This window comes from Hemiscyllium ocellatum, chromosome 26, assembly GCF_020745735.1.
Source record: "Hemiscyllium ocellatum isolate sHemOce1 chromosome 26, sHemOce1.pat.X.cur, whole genome shotgun sequence".
NCBI lineage: Eukaryota > Metazoa > Chordata > Chondrichthyes > Orectolobiformes > Hemiscylliidae > Hemiscyllium > Hemiscyllium ocellatum.
In genome coordinates, this window is record NC_083426.1 from 4,645,539 (window position 1) to 4,659,401 (window position 13,863).

The window sequence follows — 13,863 nt, forward strand, 5'->3', positions numbered from 1 at the left end:
TAAGCTAATTGGCCTACTATTGCTGGTTTTTGTCTCATGCTTGTATAAAGGTGCTCTCCAGTTTTTGAACCTAGCCTTTCATTTATGTCCACCTGATGAACTTTTACCTATGTCTAAATAAATCAAGGGGTATTATAAGGTGCTAACGTGCTGTGGCATCAAACATCAAGATCTTTGCAGGGAGGAAAAACATGAGCAGCCAGGGTGTTGTCTTCTGGAGGCCTCTTTTTGAATAGTGTGCGCAGGTGGAAATTACTCAGACAGCCTTCGCATCCTAGAAGTTTTGTCAGCAATACTTTCTCTCAGCGGAAGAAACCCTCGGGTTGATCTGCACAATGTGGCTGCTAGTGAGTGTATTTTTTTTAGAATATCCAGAATTGAATTGTTTCAAGGCTGCAATCCAAAATAAACTTGAAATCCTCAAGAACTTACTGTAAGACTGGAAAAACTTTGCAGTGGCCTAGCCAGTTTTGTGACTACATAATTAAAACCTTGTCTGCAATGAACAAAGCAGCTGACTTGGCTGGATGATTGGAGTTTGTACTTCACTACTTTTGGGAGTTGGTAGGTTATCTGCAGGTTACACAGGAAGTGTCTTGGCTACACTTGCTGTTAAAATTTAAATCTTCCAATTCCAGGGTTTCCCTGTGCCAGCAAATCTGCCTAGTTTTACTCTGGATCACCCTGGTAACACTGATTTTGTGCTAATCCTCAGTACTACCTTTCCTGCATCTGTCTTGTATTGGTTTTTACTCGACTTCATGGGCCAGCAATCTACTGGTAGCTTTTGATTGTAGCTGAAGTTTATTTTACCCTGCTGTGCTCTTAACTGGAGTAGTTGGCTGCTTCAGACTACAAAACCCTAGTATGATTTGAATCCTGACCAACACTTAGCAAATTGTCAGGAAAATTAACCTAACCCTGCAGTCACCTGTCATCCACAGCACCAGCAAGTAAAGTCAAGATATGATGGAATGTTCTGTCTGGATTAGTGCAGGTCAAGCATTAATGAACTCTAAACTCTTATCAAACAAAGCTAACTTGATTAGAACACAATGCAGCATCTTTAATGTTTTGCTGCTTTCACTGGACTGCAAACCAAGGTATAGTTGTTGTAGTCTGTGCTCTAGTCATTGCAGAGATGGTTTAATCTGAGGGTCACCACACCCAGCAGAGGCTGAGGAATCCTACGTAACTACAGTGGTGGAATTTTAACCAAGCTTTCGTAATTGGTGTATTGCAAACTGGTTGTCCAGCCATCTGAACTCCAACCCACTGTAGCAGCATAGGACATAGAACATTACAGTGCAGTCCAGGCCCTTCGGCCCTCAGTGCCAACCTATGCTATTCCATGTATCATCAAAACTATTCACTAACAGTTTTAGCAAGGCTGCTTTGACAGCACCTTAAACTTGTTACACCACGGTGGGGCAACAGTAGTAAAGGTATAGAAGCACCACTTTCAAGTTCCCCTCCAAGTCGCACTCTATCCTGATTTTAGAACTGTTGACTTTTTTTGTTTTGGGTTATAGGTCAAAATCCTGGAACTCTATCAACAAATGGACATACTATACCCATAGACTGGAGTTATTCAAAATGGCAGCTCACTGCTACTCGACAATTCTGAGCAATGAGTCCTGATGTATTCGGTGCTCCCCTCTGCACATTTCAGTTTGAATATAGTCGAAATAAAAAATATTCCATTTTTAACTTGGGAAAGGTGGACTTGGATACTACCAAAGCTTTGTGCAGTCACCAGTAGAGAAAGATATTGTTGCTAGAAATTGCTTTCTGCTCTTCCCTGATTAAGAAATACTTCAGTTTTGAAGATGCTGCAAATCATTTGAAGGTTATTTTCATGATTCTATAAATGTCATAGCTTTTGGTCTTGAAGCTTTTTTGAGCTAGTCCTGCCTGTCTATGTGCAATCAAAACTGTCTACTCTGAAGGAAGAGCAGAATTTGATTTTAACAATTGGCAACCTTCCTGTTGGAAGGTAGTCAGTCTTTCTTTATGCAGCTGTGACAGTTTGCATTGGGATTAAAGAGAACAGTAGAATTATGTCCTGGAAAATTAACTTGTCTTGGCTACAGAAGTATGAAGGCTCAGAATTCTTGGTGCTACTTGGATCGGCTAATCCCCTCCTGAATTGTCTCTCCTGAGAGAAATCCAGCATTTGTTCCCCGTCTGAACCATAAGTGTTTGACTCACAGCTGTAACTTGACAAATATTTGTTAGCTCCGGAGTATAAAATAAACTTGTGTAAGGAGAGGAACTTGGGGATTGGAGGGGTTGCTTCTCCTGGACTGTACCTATGGGTGTGCTGATTGGCAACAAAACACACAATCTGCAGGTCGCTTCCTTGAGACTATTTAATGTTTCTCTCTGCCAAACTTTCTGGGGTGGGAAGTAGTACAGGAATTCTCTCATTGGTCAATAATTCATTTAATCATGTAAACAGGTTAATGACAGCCAATTTGTTACAGAAAACTACCATTACTGCCTAGTTGAAATATTACATCTGTTTTGGTCACTACATTACCAGAAGGATGTGGATGCTTTGGAGAGGATACAGAAAAGGTTTACCAGGATGTTGTCTGGTTTGGGGGCTTCTAGCTATGCAGAAAAGTTGGAGACTGGGTTTGTTTTCACTGGAATGTGGGTCTCCCCTCAATCTCCGGAGTTTGAATGGAATGGATAGTGGAAAGTGAGGTTTTTCCTTGGGAGGTTTCAATTACTGGGGGGGGACACAGATTCAAGGTTGGGAGGGAGGGGTTTAAAAGATGTGCAAGGCAATATTACACTGGGTGGGGTGAGTCCTTCTAGTATGCTGCTAGAGGTGGTTGTGGAAGCATACAATAGTATTCAAGAAGCTCCTGGGTTCCGACGTAAATAAAAGGATAAGTGAAGACAGCCTTTGTATGGAAGGGCACAATGTGACTGTACAGTCTCTAAAGGCCTGTTCCTGAGATGTAACCTTTTAAAAAAAATAGCCATTTTGAAAAAGACTAATTGCAGTTGTTCAGGAGCATGTGTTGTGGGGATCACTGAGCTGAAGCTAGCCATAGTCAAATGAGATTTGAGAAATTCCTTCCCTCAAATGGCTTTGACTTCAGGCCTGCAATAAATAGACCTGCTAATTGTCTGCAGCATTGCAGAATTTAATGGCGTTTGAGCAAGACTGCTAATGTATATTTTATAAATTCCGTTTATAACAAGGACAGGAAAAGGCTGTTCAGCACTTCAAACCTATCTTACCATCTTAGCAAAGTTGAGACTGATCTGCCCAGTCTACAAATTTATCATGCTACTTCTCTGTAGCCCTCAACTCCTTGATATCAAAAATCAATCTTTGAATGCTTTGTGATCTAGTGTCTGCAACTGTCTGGAGTAAACCATTCTAGATGTTTGCTTTCTACTGAATTCCTTTGAATCTCCATAGCTTAAAGCAGGGTGTTTTTTAGTTAAACTTTGAGCAGTCCTTCTGAGTCTTTGGCAGATATCTTTTGGTGAATGAGGTAACTAAAATTTTTAATCTGACTAGAAGTGTGGGTTTTTTAAAAAAAAACAAATATCCTGAGGAGCTATTTAAAGTGCAGAATAGCAAGATCATGGCTGATCTGCCTAGGTTCTCATTCCTTCATGCCAGTTCCTCGGTCCTTAACTCTTTCAAAAGAAAAGTCTTGTCTGTACCCAATCACTGTAGAATAGCTTCCTGAAGTATTCTGCACCTATCTCTTCCATCTTAGTTGATGTAACAATATTAATAAAACATAATAACCTGCAAGGTAGCAAGACACCACCTGAAGAACAAAAATTTTCAAGCTTCAACCTGGGATCTGACTTGTTCAGTAACTGCAATTGGAATCAGTGTGTTTTAACTATTCTAAATACTCCTCCCTCCTTGATGGACTTTAGCATTTTCCCCAATGACACATGCTAGGCTAACTGATGTATAGTTTCTTCCCTGTTCTGATTCCTTGAATAGGCATGTCACATCAGCAATTTCCAATTCCTTGGAGCCCTTTTATTGAGTTCTAGAATATTTTGACAAGGGTTATATATGTAGCCATTCCCTCTTTAAAATTGTTGAATGCAGGTTCAGTTCCTGGAGACCTGTTTTGCCTTCAGTTCTTAGTTTGTCAAAGACTTGGATCTTTGATAGGAACTGTTGCAAGATTGTTCAACTCGCAGCACCTTGGGATGTTTTGTCTTCAATCTGAAGACTGAAGCAAAATATTGATTTAAGTTTTCTTTAAGAATTTCAAATGAATTCTTCAGTGAAGTAGTCTTTTCTCTCTTTTCTCATTTGTTTTATTTTTGAATGGAAGTTCCATTGTTTTGCATTCCAGGGTCTTATTAATTTTATCTTCTCTAGATATGGCAGCCATTCGGAAAAAGTTGGTTATTGTTGGAGATGGTGCTTGTGGCAAGACATGTCTTCTAATTGTGTTCAGTAAGGATCAGTTCCCTGAAGTTTATGTACCAACTGTCTTTGAAAACTACATTGCAGACATTGAAGTGGATGGCAAACAGGTGAGTTGGGTTCAGGAATGTCATTGCCAGTGAATGCAAGACTTGCTGTTTTTAAACTTAAATGAATGAACTGAGTCCTGAATTGTAGCTTCAGGTAGTTACTTTGCAGTAAATTTATCCTTTCTAAAAGTGAGTTATTTTCAGCTATAAACCTTAAGCCTGGTGCCTAGCCGACAAATACCGGCCAAGGTACTAGGCCTAGCTAATTTTAAATGTTCCTGTAGAATTAAATCTGTCTAGGTTGTGGGACTAGGGAGAATTAACTTTTTGGTTAGCCTGGGGAGGAGTAGCCTCACGGGCCTTTTGATCAATTGAATGTGAATGACAGGCTGAACCAGTGGTTGCAATGTACCCTAAAGGTGACTCTGCTGCAGCCATCTAATGTTCTATGCAATGTCCCAGGTCTTTAGCTGTCAAGAAAACTCCTTTTTGCATGCCAGTCTAGTGATTGATTAATGTAAGATTGAGACTTAAGTACAAAATTACTACTGTTCCTTATTCATCAAGCTTGCTTTTTTAGCAAACTGAAATCAGAAGCATGGATATTTATATGCTAAATGGTAAATTGCACTCATTGCAGGTTGAACTTGCACTCTGGGATACAGCTGGACAGGAAGACTATGATAGACTCCGACCACTCTCCTATCCTGACACTGATGTTATTCTAATGTGTTTCTCAATTGATAGCCCCGACAGCTTGGGTAGGTTTTGGGTTTCATATTTTGCCTAGTTTTAGTGTAATTCTAATCCTACTATAGCATTGTTTCTGCATTATAACAGATTGTATGTATGAATAATCTAGACTTAGCATTTTAACTGCAGGAAAAATTCAACTTTGAAAGTCACTAACTCTCTTGCAGAAAATATTCCTGAAAAATGGACACCTGAAGTGAAGCACTTTTGTCCAAGTGTGCCTATAATTCTAGTTGGAAACAAGAAGGATTTGAGAAATGATGAGAATACAAGAAAAGAACTTGCAAAAATGAAACAGGTGAGAATTCACTGTCCTCCTGATCTCTTGAGCAAGTAGAGCAATTTGCATGTGGAATGAATAACCATTTTTCAGGACCAGTTGTGGTTGGCAAATGTGCTCCTTACTGAAGTGCAGAAATCTTAGTATTCTATACTGTTCCAACTTTAGTGCAGTGTTGAGAAATTAACAATCACTTTAATTAGGGATTGCAATTGCTAACTTTCCATTGGTCTAACAATGTAGAAGCTCATGGTGAGTGAATTGCCCTCCACTTTGGAAAGTTCCAGTCAAGCTTTGTCGCTTTCTCAGAGGATTATGGTAACAATTTTTCACTGGCCCAAGTAACTCCCTCTATCATCTTGAAGCTATACATCGGAGCTTTCTGATGTGGAGTGATAGTGACACTGATGCATCTGCATGACCAGCTGCTCAATGCTGCCTCCTATCTCCTTGCTTTCATTGTATTCAAGAGAAACAATTAAAATTGGATCTCTAAGAATTTATGTAGACATCAGCTATGAGACTGGAGGAGATGGACAAACAAGACCATTGAGTGACATGAAATCAAATGTTGCTTTTCTGGAAGCCCAAAATATGGAAGGAATCAGTTTCATGGTTCATTCCAGTTGTGCTTTAACCATGTGAGCAGGTCTCGATAGGATTGGTCGCTTTTGGTGTACAAGTCATATATGGTGACCAGAACTTGTTTGAGGTGCATGTTGTACTTCCAGTTTTAGAAAAATCTTGTAAATAGTTTTAACTGAAAACAAGCTCCCCATCCTGCTGCTGAATGAGCTGTGGAAGTGGCTTGGAGCCAGTGCTCAAGAACTGTCTGAATATCCAGAGGTGTAATTTGGATCCCACTTGAGCAAACTTATAGCAACGGTAAAGAGATCCCCTGACATCTGGTGGGAAGGGTAGCTAGTTTTTCTCCCTCTAACTGCAATCTGTTAGATTTGGCAACTAGCACTTGTAGCTTTTAACAATCGGACAAATGAAGAAAATGTTTCTTCTAATATCAGTCAGAGGTGATTGTGGTGCCCTTTGTCTTCAGCCTTGACCATTTAGTGAAATCTGGCTGTGATGCCCAACATTGGATTTAGGTCTCCAATTAATGTCACCTAAATATTAAATATCTTGTGCCTTTTTTGATTTGGATTTTTCATAACTTATGAAACTACAGCAAATTGGTCTCCACTTGGTAGCTGTAATTTAGTTACATTTACTGCAACATTTAAATTTACTACTGTTTTACTGCAACATTACTTCCAAATTACTTTGAAAGCTGGTTTCAGTGTCTTTGGCTTGAAACAGTTCTAAGACCATGTTATTGTGGCCCAATAACTGTCAACCTTTACCTCTGAAGTAATTGTTCAGCAACCTCAACTCCACCTGCATTTTCAAAAACCATTTTGGTACTATTTTAACCATCCTACCTTCCAACTACACAACTCCAGATCATCCTATAGTGTTAATTTCTACAGGGTTGAGGGGGGCAAGTAGACTTTTCTGCATCCTTTGTCTCATGAAATTGTTCTCATGGGATTTTGGGGAAAGTAGTGGTGACTAGATTTAATTGCATGCTCCCTAAAATTTAGGGTACAGTGGGTTGAAGAACTGAAGGCTTCAATTTGACAATTTGCCCTGCCTCTTCTTTCCATCGCCTCCTAATCTTGCTCTTCATTTTTAGAAAATGTCCTCCCTATGTGCCGCACACATTGATATTTGACCCACTGTCTTTTTTTATTGCATTGACTTTTGACTCCTTTCTACTATTCTGTTCTGATCCAGATCACTTAAGTCTAATTCATTATTTGATTATATCCATTTGAATGTTTTTTGTTTGGGCTGAAATACTTGACAATTGCATTTCTTTATCTCTGCATATAACTACTGTTGCTGGTGTTTTTGAGAACCTAACACTTGCAATGTAATTATGTAGATGTTGCATCTAAAGTTTTCACTCTGTGATGCAATTGTACATATTTCACTGGAAGCCATCTGGGAGTGAAATCTAAGCTAGCTGTTTTGGACACAATGCTCTTCAGAGCCTTTGGCAGTTCAGATTTGAATATTTCAGGTTTATTAATTTTGGCTTTTTCTATAACTATCTACTGCAGCAATAGCTGCAAGTAAATTTCAACTTGTCAACACTTCAATCCACTTGTGATTCAAGCATTTTTGTTCCATTATGATCTGGAATTGCTTCCCTTTTTTTAGTAGGCTGCTTATAGTACAGTTGAAGGGTTTTGGGGAGAGTCACTGGGAAAGTTTTTGATTTCACTTGACTGAAAGCAAATGAAGGTGTTTATGTATCTTATCTAATCTGATCTTCATTTGACTTTCAAATGCGTGTACTCCGGACACAATGTTGACTTGTTTTCTGAGCACTTCAGATTAGTCTTCACACATGACATTATGGAATTGTTCATTGTTCTCAGCTTGCTTCCTTAATTTTATCTTTGGTTCACAGGAAAATTTTGGGCTTGCTTTTAGAATAGTGTTTGAATTGTGCTGGAAATGTGTTGCTGGTTAAAGCGCAGCAGGTCAGGCAGCATCCAAGGAACAGGAAATTAGACGTTTCGGGCTAAAGCCCTTCATCATTCCTGATGAAGGGCTTATGCCCGAAACGTCTAATTTCCTGTTCCTTGGATGCTGCCTGACCTGCTGTGCTTTAACCAGCAACACATTTCCAGCTGATCTCCCGAATCTGCAGACCTCACTTTCCTCAATGTTTGAATTGTGGCAACACAATTCTGCATAAAATATCAAGTTGTGGGTTTCCACAGTGCTATGGTATTGTTTTTGGGAGGACACTACCTTAAGAGTATATTAGTGTTGAGAACAACCTTTTGACATAGGACCATCTCAATGCCTTTTACCTCCCAGATAGAGGTATTCCAGTGTGCATTTGACCAGCTTGCCATCTTTCTTCCTGCAAAACCTGCAAATCCTCTGTTTCTGTCTTGAGCATTAAGATCTCTATTGCTGTGTTTGCCTAATCTATTAACTCCCACTCCAGTAATATTGCTATTTGAAATCCTTACCTTGTGTTCACACCATGGATTTCTGCAGTTCTCCAATTTTTCTCACCCTTCCTGTTTTTTTTGCTGTCCATTGGTAACCGAACCTTCAGATGCCTTGCCGCTAATCTCTAGAATGTTCTACCTGATTTTTAAATTGGTTTTGAAGGACAGGAACAAATGTTTCAGTAAGTGAAATCTCCAGTTATAACTAAAAATCAGGGTAGGCAATTCAATTCCTTTAGTCCGTGCTATTTATTAGTCAAGGGTAACCTCCTCTCCGTATCTCAACTTTCTTGCCCACCATCAACTCTTCAAACTCATTAATTAAAAATGTCTCCAATTTTGTTCTCTGTAGTGAATTCCACAGATTCACTCTCACTTTTGAGGGAAATAATTTCTCTGCTCTAGGCTAAGGGGTAACAGATTTTAAAACAGCGAGTGATCTCTGTACTATTTTGTACCTTTTTTAAATTTCCATCCTGGTCTAAACTGCTCCGTCTCGAGGCAAATACCTCATTGCTGAAATCAATTTAGTGGACTGCCTCTAAAACAGCCATTTCTAATTCCCCACAGTATGCCAGGTGTGGCCTTACTACTACCTTGCAGCAGAACTTTCCTGGTTTTATAGTAAAAATAATTCCATTTACTTTCCTTTTTACCTGTGTGGTTTGATTCATACATGAGGTACCCAATCCCTCCCACCAAAGTTTCTCATCTAGGCAAAATTGCCTTTTTGGCTCTGACCAGAGTGGGTAAACCCTCAAATATCCATACTAAACTAAATCTGGCACACATTTTAGACCATTTGTCTAATCCATCCATATTCATTTGTAAGCTTTATATCTTCGAACTTCACAATCTATTTGTCTTCTGCAAAGTAGTTGAGGCCCAACAATTGAACCCTGTAGCACCCCACTCTTTTTATTCTACCAACCATAAGGGTGGGGGAAGGGGGGAAGCAAAGGGTAGCCAGGTGGCATTTTGTTTAGTTGTCATGATTTCCTTCTTGAAGGGATGCTAAGTGTTTTATGCCTAGCATTGTGTCCAAATCCCCTTCAGTATCAGCTCCACAATGGATTGCTTGGCCTTTCAAAGGCTGTTACTTTAGATTCTAACAACTTCCTAGCAACAGACATAGGAAACTGTAGGCCAGTTCTCTTACCTTCTGTATGGATGAGGGCAATACAACTAAATCTAGAAGAATTTGAGTCTTTATTCTGAACAGGATTAGTGGGAAAATCTGAGCATCTCGTTTGAGCAGTGAAAATGATTAAGCTTTCCACTTTTATGTTGAATAATTCAATTTTAGTATGAGGTTCAGTATACAAGGTGAAACTTTTTAATATATCGCCAAAAGAGCCAGCATAAACTTTTTACTCCTGATCAGTTGTCTTCAAGCTATGGATGCAAAGTATCTAATCTGTCTGGCTCAGTTGTTCAGTGAGTTCTTGGTCCAAGAGTTTGTAACCAAAAGTGTGGGCTGTAAGGCAGCACTAGGAAGTAGTTTGGGGGGAGGGGGGGGGAGGAGGAGAGAATGGGGAAATAAGAGGCCTGGTAATGGAATAAATTTGATTACGCAAGAGCCATCAAATTAGATGTATCGTGTTCTGTGCTTGTTGTATAACTGCATGGTGCTTGCCAGTATTAATGAAGTGTTTGTACCTGCAGGAACCTGTGAAGCCAGAAGAAGGACGTGACATGACCAACAAAATTAGTGCTTTTGGCTACATGGAGTGCTCTGCCAAAACAAAGGAAGGAGTTCGGGAAGTCTTTGAGATGGCCACACGTGCTGCATTACAAGTCAAACACAAGAAAAGACGCAAGTGTGTGCTGTTGTAGGATCTGATGCATACTGTCGCATGTACTGTATCAGCTGTAATAACATTTATCAAACTTTTTACACAGTATATGGAGACTTTCCTCTTGCTTCCCCCTCGTTTCCAAATGGCTATTTTTCAAACACTTCTAGTCTGAGCCTTTTTGACTTGCTGTGTAATGCTTACTATCTGAATAGTGGTGAGAGGAGTCTAGTGTTGACCTGAGACCATGAACACCAGCACCTCATGACAGTGGGTTTAAGTACTGTACATTCAGGGGGTGAGGGGGAAACTTAGTACCATTTGGGTATCTACATTGTTATAAAACTCATAAGATAATTAGTGTCAAATGACTTTTCTGCATAGTTCCATTTAACTTGAACATTTGGTACAGAGCATGAATTAGTTTGTATAATCATCTTCTGTAACCTGATCACTTTATTTGCTGAATGAATTATTTCTCTACATTCTAAGTCTGTGCTGCTGTTTTTATTTCCATTTTTCTAAGCATTGCAGGCCAAACTGGGAGTAGTGCTATAGACTCCTGTGAATGGTAGTGTAACTAGCTTTTGTATAATTGCATTCTGTTAAGCAACTTTCTTTTGTAGATTTATTGTATTGAGATTCAACTTTGTATTGAAGCTCTGATTTGTATAAAATGCTAACTGTCAACCTTTTTTAGTGATTGTAAAACCCCAACCTAGCTAAGGGTTCACATTATTGCAACCCTGCCTTCTGAATTTTGTAATTGTGCAGAAGTGACTCGATCAGTTTCTTGCAATTGCTCAGTGAAGCTCTGCTTCCTGTGATAACATGCTTGTAATTCCTGACTCTAACTTAAGGCTGAAGCAGTTTTCCTGAAGAACATTCCACAACTGTTCAAGTAAATTTTAATGTTGGTTGTCTGTAAGTTGCACAGCTAGTGTGCATTTCTCTTCCCTGCCCTGTTAATCACAATTTTGTATGCAATAACCAATGCTATGGCTTAAATGTAAAATCATTTTGCTTTCATCCTGGGTTATAACATTTACACAGTTGGCACTTAACAAATGTTTAAAATAAATTTAATGGAACACTTTAAACTCTGCCAATAATCAGCAAATCTTTAAATGTTGTACTTGAGTGTAGAGATGTCCTGCACTACTTTGATCTACCAGCATCTTCACTGCCTGTGAACTATAAACCCAGTGTTTGAGATGCAGAAGAATTGGTGTTTTGAGGCACTGAGCTAGCTGTTTTTGTATTATACAACTTACCACAAATGCATAGATGAACAAGAAACTGTCTTTTATCTGGAGAGTCCTAAAACTAGGATTCAGATTTTAGAATTTACCATTTTTAGCATCTGGATGAGAATTGATTTTTGGGAATTCTGTAAATGCTCAGTCACTATTTATAGTTACATTGGGTAAGGGGTTGGGTCATGAGGAATATTAATAGATGAAGTGCACTTTTTTTAGCAGCAAGGAATATAGGTTTGTGACAAGGCAGGACAGTGAAGATATCACTGGCAAATCAGATTTGGGTCAAATAGTCTACTCCTACATCTTGTGGGTGGGAAAGTGGAGTTGAGGTAAATTGCCAAATCTTCATGAAACGTAATTTGCAGTTTCAACTTTGATCCTATTCAGCCTCAAAACATTCTCTAAAATTCAAAAGTTTTCACACTGCTAAACAGCAGGCTGCTGTTCTAACTCTGGACTGCAGTGTTGCAGTAAATACACCATCCTTGCCAATCCAATCAATGTCTAGCTCTATTTTTAGATAATTTCCCTTTTTACTCTTAACTCACAGGGAAACAGTTACTAGGACATCTAATTTTTAGGAATGATAGGGTTGTAGTGAGAGGGAATTTTAACTTTCCAAACAGGCTGGGACTGGTCATGGTGTTAAGGGCTTGATGGAGAGGGTGGTGGGGGTTTTTTCTCTTGAGGATAGAGGGTGGTGGGGTTTGCTTTTTTGTCACAGACCTCTAGTCCAGTGGTGTGGGTCAGTGCTGGTCTGCTACTTTTTTTAAAAAAAGAGTTGGATGTGAACATTGAGTCACTATGCTGTCCTTTTACCTCCAATGGCTAGCACTGCTACTTCACCAGAGACCTGGGTTTGTTCCCCACCTTGTGCCTGTGTGGGTTTTTTCCCACAGTCCAAAGATGTGCAAGTTAGGTGGGCTGGCCATACTAAATTGCCCATGGTTGCATTCAGAGGGTCAGTGTGGACTTGGACTGAAGGCCTGTTTCCATACTGTGTAGGGAATCAAATCTAATTTTTGTGGGCTTTCACTATGACTGGTGCTTGTACAATATCAGTAAGCCTGGTCCTGTACACCACCTATTAAGGACTGAATGGGCATGAGTTTATTCCTGAAACTGTGCTCGTTTCTGGATGTTTACTTCTCCCTTTCCAAAATTTATGGATGGTCTAGATGACTTGAAGTAGAGTCCTCACTCTAAATTAATCATCTGGCCCTAACTTTTAAGGGTCTAAGGTGCAACATACTATAATTACTGGAAAATGACTTCAAGTTCCTCCCTGAAAATCCAATATGTACCAACTCCAAAGATATATTGAATTCTTTCTCTATCCAGCATTTAGTTTCAGAACCCCTACAGATGTATTGCATTGCTTTCCCATATGTCAGTCAGAGTATGGAAGGGTGGGGGGGTATGAATTAGTTCCTGAAGTGACTATATTACAGAAATCTGTCAAAATGTTATAGTAAAGAGGGTCTGAACTTGAAAGTTTTTATATAAACACAGACCCAAAACAAGAGTATAGCTGGATGCTTGTTAAAACTAACCAAATGATGTTTATATAATGAATTACAAAAAAGGTATTTAGTATCACTGGAAAGTGAAGTTGTTACAGTCCTAATGCACTGTAGGACTACAAGAGCAAGGCTAGCGGTTGAAGTAGAGGGCCCCCATACTTCAGAGTCCCTTAAGTCCAGCACAGGACTTGAGCCATACTTGGTTTAGTCTATGTTGTAAACTAGCTGTCAAGCTAACTGTTTCAGGCATAAGCCCTTTATCATAGATTCTCCTGCTCTGCAGATGCTGCCTAATTGGCTGTGCTTTTCCAGCCAACTGAGTTAACTAACTCTCCATACAGGAAAGATCAAAGTGTATCAAGGAAAATACCAGATTAGAGATCCAACTACTAAAGCAAGTCAAGTGGTACTCTTTTGGTAAGGAGACCCAACAGGAGTTTATAATCCTAAGAATAGAACTTGGCTGAGACACTAGGTGTTTTCACATCTGAAGAGGGCAGCTGTGGATAATGATCCCAAATCTCCTTTTAACGCAAAGTGTTACTGCTGCATTACTCCAAATATCATTTAGACAGAGTTTGCTGAAAGTAAGAGAAACCAAAATTGCAATTAATGAGGGTGGAAGGATTACTGTGAGGGGAAACATAGGCAGTTAATCTGGAAGGATTTGACTTTACCTACATTTGTATCCTATGCTAGTGATGAGCAGGATTTCTTGGGAAGGGACAAGGAAACTCGAGTGCA

At 39.4% G+C, this 13,863-nt stretch overlaps 1 protein-coding gene across 1 annotated transcript in view; it reads left to right on the top strand.

Annotated features, from left to right (window-relative positions):
• rhocb (ras homolog family member Cb) overlaps window positions 1-11,434 on the top strand; it is a 29,341-nt gene extending 17,907 nt beyond the window's left edge. The window contains exons 2-5 of the mRNA XM_060845288.1: window positions 4,379-4,536; window positions 5,117-5,237; window positions 5,397-5,527; window positions 10,204-11,434. Of these exons, the coding sequence (XP_060701271.1) occupies window positions 4,381-4,536; window positions 5,117-5,237; window positions 5,397-5,527; window positions 10,204-10,374 (579 nt within the window). The 5' untranslated portion in view covers window positions 4,379-4,380 and the 3' untranslated portion in view covers window positions 10,375-11,434. The remainder of the gene's footprint in view (window positions 1-4,378; window positions 4,537-5,116; window positions 5,238-5,396; window positions 5,528-10,203) is intronic.
• The last annotated feature ends 2,429 nt before the right edge of the window (window positions 11,435-13,863 follow it).